At 65.1% G+C, this 4,321-nt stretch overlaps 1 protein-coding gene across 1 annotated transcript; it reads right to left on the reverse strand.

The window, feature by feature from the left end:
- Positions 1 to 2,796: 2,796 nt before the first annotated feature.
- LOC112106294 (artemin) lies at positions 2,797 to 4,073 on the reverse strand (the record flags this gene model as incomplete). Its single annotated transcript, XM_026661790.1, has 2 exons — positions 2,797 to 3,365; positions 3,884 to 4,073. Coding segments are annotated over 2 exons (615 nt in total), but the record flags the coding sequence as incomplete, so codon positions are not given.
- Positions 4,074 to 4,321: the final 248 nt, after the last annotated feature.

Below are 4,321 nucleotides of genomic sequence, written 5' to 3' on the forward strand. Positions count from 1 at the left end.
TGGATTCAGGCCCAGGAGCATGGGTCGGTGATGCCGGTTGCCATTTTCCATAGAAATGCTGTTCTATTCAGGAATGCTGCTGAGCTCTTGGCCTGCCACCTATCCAGGGGCAGAGAGTTCCACAGGTGAATTAGTCAGTCCCACTCCCTGGCCATCCTGTGTCTGTACAGCACAGTTCTCCTTTGCAAGGCAGGGGCAGAGCTGCCTGGAGCCCCACCCCTCAGCATGGCCTGGCACCTGGCCTCTCTGGCCAGACCAGGGGTAGGCAACCTATGGCACGTGTGCCGAAGGCGGCACGTGAGCTGATTTTCAGTGGCACTCACACCGCCCGGGTCCTGGCCACTGGTCCAGGGGGCTCTGCATTTTAATTTAATTTTAAATGAAGCTTCTTAAACATTTTAAAAACCTTATTTACTTTGCATACAACAATAGTTTAGTTATATATTATAGACTTGGAGAAAGAGACCTTCTAAAAACGTTAAACTGTATGACTGGCACGTGAAACCTTAAATCAGCGTGACTAAATGCAGACTCAGCCCAGCACTTCTGAAAGGTTGCCAACCCCTGGGCCAGACAGTAGCCGCCTGCTTTCAGTGTCCCTGGCAGAGCCCCCTTCGCTCCCCGCATAAGTACCATGGCTGAATTGCATTTGACTCCAAAGCTGGTGCAGGGCCTGGCTGGGTTACCTGCTACCTGCCCAACTCCGGCTCTCCCTCTCCAGCGCCCAGAGGACCCAACGTGGGTGGGGACATGGCAGCTGCAGTGAGGAAATCCCCGTCCCCACCGGCTGGACCACAGCCAGGCAGCTGCTCCTTCCTCCATTAGGAAACAGCAGCCAAGCCCCCTGCCTGGAGGAGTGTGGGTCCTGCTCTGCCCAGGGGAGAGGCCAGGGCCCAGGACAGAGAGGAGAGGAGGGACAGCCCCAGATGCTGCCCCTGGGCAGAGCAGAAGGGGGGGGAGTTCCCACGCTGGGGTGTGCAGGGTCACACAGAGGGGATGGGTGTACCCCAGAGGCAGGAAGGCCAGGGGACTGCACCGGGAGGGGCCTCCTGAGGAGGGATGGCTTGAAATGAGGTCACAGGCCAGGGGCAGACTCCAGTTAGACTGCGGGAGCGTGGGAGATGGGGCAGCAGTGTGGGGCAGGGTGGCAGCCTCCCTTGTCCCCCCTCAGGCGCAGACTCAGCCACATGGCCCATCACTTTATTGCTACAGAAAAATACAACTGTACAAAAATAGAGTTTATCCAACTTTACAAATGCAAATACGGGTCAGAATAATATAAAAGGGGGTGGGGGGCAGGACTGCTGGCCACAGGCCCAGGCCTTCATAGCAACATCAACACCCCCCCCCCCCGCCCCACGTCCGGCCCAATGTCATAAATAGGAGCCGCCACTCGAGACCAATAAATAAATAACTTAGAGTAATAAATAGTCAGTGCCCAGCATGGCCAGGGGATGCCTTGCTGGCCCCACTCCTCTGCATGGGCACCAGCGCTGGGCAGGCGACGCTGCTCCCCGTGGGGGCAGACACAGGCTGCCCAGCCCCACAGCGGTGGGTGCCAGTGCCTGGCTGTGGCCTCTGCCCTAGGCTGGGTCCCTTCCACCTGCACCCCGGGCTGGCACCTGCTCCTCTGCCAGCAGCCCTCAGGCCCCCATCACTTTCCTCTGCTGCAGCCACCCTGCTCCCCAATGGGGCCCCCAGGACGGCTCCGTGCCCCCCCCCCAGCTGCCCTGTCCAAGGGGCCGGGGCAGCAGCAGGGGGAGGGGGATGTTTTCCAGAGGGACAGGATGGGACACCAAGGGACGAGCTCGGCCTGCCTGGTTTCTAGCCCCCCGCGCCCCCTTTGCTGGGCTGGAGGCTCAGCTCCAGCTTCCCCCAGCAGGCGGGAGGAGGTGGGGAGCGTCTGGGAGGCCCCCATGCCCCTTCGCTTCCACAGCACTGGCAGCTCTTCCCCCAGAAATACGGGGGCTAAAACCTGTCCCCCTGGGAGTGGGGGGGTCCTGAGTTTAAATCCCAGGGAAAGGGGCCAGGCCACAAGCAGCTAGGAAGGGTGCACCCCAAAGCACAACGAGGGGCCTGTCCCTTTATGGGGCTCAGAGGTCAGCACAGACTCTAGGCTAGGGCCAGCCCCTGCTCACATTGCCCCAGCCCGGGCCCTGCGGCCAGCTGCCCCCCAGCCCTCCCACACACTCTGCGGCTCGGCTAGAGCCAGCCGGAGCCGGGGGACAGCGTCCTGCAGGGTCACGCATCCCCCAGGGCTCTGGACCAAGCAGGGAGCCCATGCAGCCAAGGGCCCAGCCTGGCAGCTCTGCCCCTGATGCTAGGGGGTGCAGCTGGGCCAGGAGAGTGCGCACAGGGGCTGCCTGGTTCTTACACATCTGACTCCGCAACAGGTGCGCTCAGGTTACCAGCCACCAGCCTGGGCAGCCCGTTGTTGAGCTGGGACCGGAGCGGACGCCAGCCCTGCAGCTGGCACTCCGGGGAGGGCTGGGCAGGCCGTGCCAGGCAGGCGAGGCTGGCTGTTTGGCACTGGAGCGGGCAGCTCGGAGGCTGCTGAGCGAACATGGCAGAGCAGCGAGCAGGGCCCGGCTGGCGGGCTACCTGCCAATGCTCGGCAAACTCCTAGGTCCCCAACGGCAGCACCAGCTGGCAGGCAGCCGGTGACTGGGGAGGGAGGGGCAGTGTTCAGCCCAAGCAACAAGACTCGCCCTACTGCCACCAGCCCCACGCTGGGGGTCCCGCTCCCCCCAGTCTCAGCACAAGGGGCTCCCCTCCAAGCAGCTGGGGCAGGGTGAACTCTCGGCTCCCCACTGAGCCGCTCCTCTGGCAGGTTTGGCACCGCGGCAGCCTTCGCATATCCCCACCGCTCTCCATGTGCCATGGGGCCCCGAGTCTGGGCAGCGCCGTGAGCTTAGAGTGGGCACCGAGCCTGCAGCCCAGTCAGCCGATGCACTTGCACTCAGCCGCAGAGAGCTTCTCCACCGTCTGCCAGGTGTTCTGCACGTTCATGAAGGAGACGGCTTCGTAGCGGGTGGGCCGGCAGCAGGGGTGGCTGGCCACGTGGCCCGGCGGGCCCGGCTTGATGGCCTTCTCCTGCAGCAGGGTGGCCAGCGTCAGGTCGTAGTTGCTGCGGCTGCGGTGGCAGGACCCGCTGCAGTACTTGAAGGGCACGATCTCGTCCGAGTCGAAGCCCAGCCCCAGGTCGCGCACCTTCACCATCAGCCTGCGGACGGTACAGTTGGGGCCGTCCCTGCGCCGGCCTGGTTTCTTGCCTTTGGCGGGGCCCAGGGGCGAGCGCTCAGCCCGGAGCAGCAGGTCCTTGGCCAGCTCCCCCTCCTCGGGCCCCGCTGCCGTCACGTTGTCCCCTGGGAACACAGGGTAGTCAGCCAGAGTACGCCCCCCACACACACACTCCTTCCTGCCCCAGAGGGGCTGTCTGGTGCCAGGAGGACCCGCAGCGCGGGGAGCACCCGCCTGCCCATGCACACAGCCAGGGCTCAGAGCGGGCAGGTAGATGCCAACTGGCTCCCGCGGCCAGGACTCAGCCCTAGCGTCAGCTCCAGGGGCAGGGCCCCACTGCCCTGGGCTCTGCCCGTCCCCTCCTGCGGTGGCCAGGGGCCCTTTTGGGGCCGCACTCCTGCCTCAGCTCTGGGGCTCAGGGTCACCAGGAGCCTGCCCCCTCCTGGTAGCCCTGCTGCCCCCCAGGCCCCGAGCAGTGCTGGGACCCACAGTGCTCTCTGCTCCCGGAGCGTGAGGCATGACACAGGGGCACAAGGGGCCTGCCCTTCCCTGAGCGATACTGACCCCAGGCACCCCCACAGTGCCTGGTCCTTCTCCTGCCCCATGCCCTCCCGCTCACCCCTTCTCCCACACCCACACCTACCGGAGAGGTGGCTCCAGGCTGCGGCGAGCGGTGCCTCCAGGCTGTCCTCTGCTCCGGGGCTGGCGGTGCCCACGCCGCCCGCAGTGGGTGCAGCCCCCAGGGTCGTGTTGCGGTGCCAGGTGTGCGGGGTTCCCGTGGCCACGCCGCTCAGCAGCGACAGGATGGCGAGGGCACCCCACAGCGCCCTCTCCTGGAACACAGCACAGGCTCAGCATGGCAGCAACGCACACAGGGTGTGGGCCGGGCGCAGGGCGGGATGGGGTGCTCCATGCGGCAGCCCCAAAGGCAGGGCTCCCAGCCCGCCCAGGAGAGGGCCAGAGCCTGGGAGTGTGGGGGGGCAGGAGAGGTCAGGCCAGGGGAGGGGAGCAGGGCCCACAGGGGAAAGCCAAACGAGCCAAGGCTGCATACCCCTCACCTGGGCCCTGCTGCCCCCAGCCC

The sequence above is a fragment of the Terrapene carolina genome, unplaced genomic scaffold (assembly GCF_002925995.2).
Source record: "Terrapene carolina triunguis isolate 2854851 unplaced genomic scaffold, T_m_triunguis-2.0 Scaffold17304, whole genome shotgun sequence".
Classification (NCBI taxonomy): domain Eukaryota; kingdom Metazoa; phylum Chordata; order Testudines; family Emydidae; genus Terrapene; species Terrapene triunguis.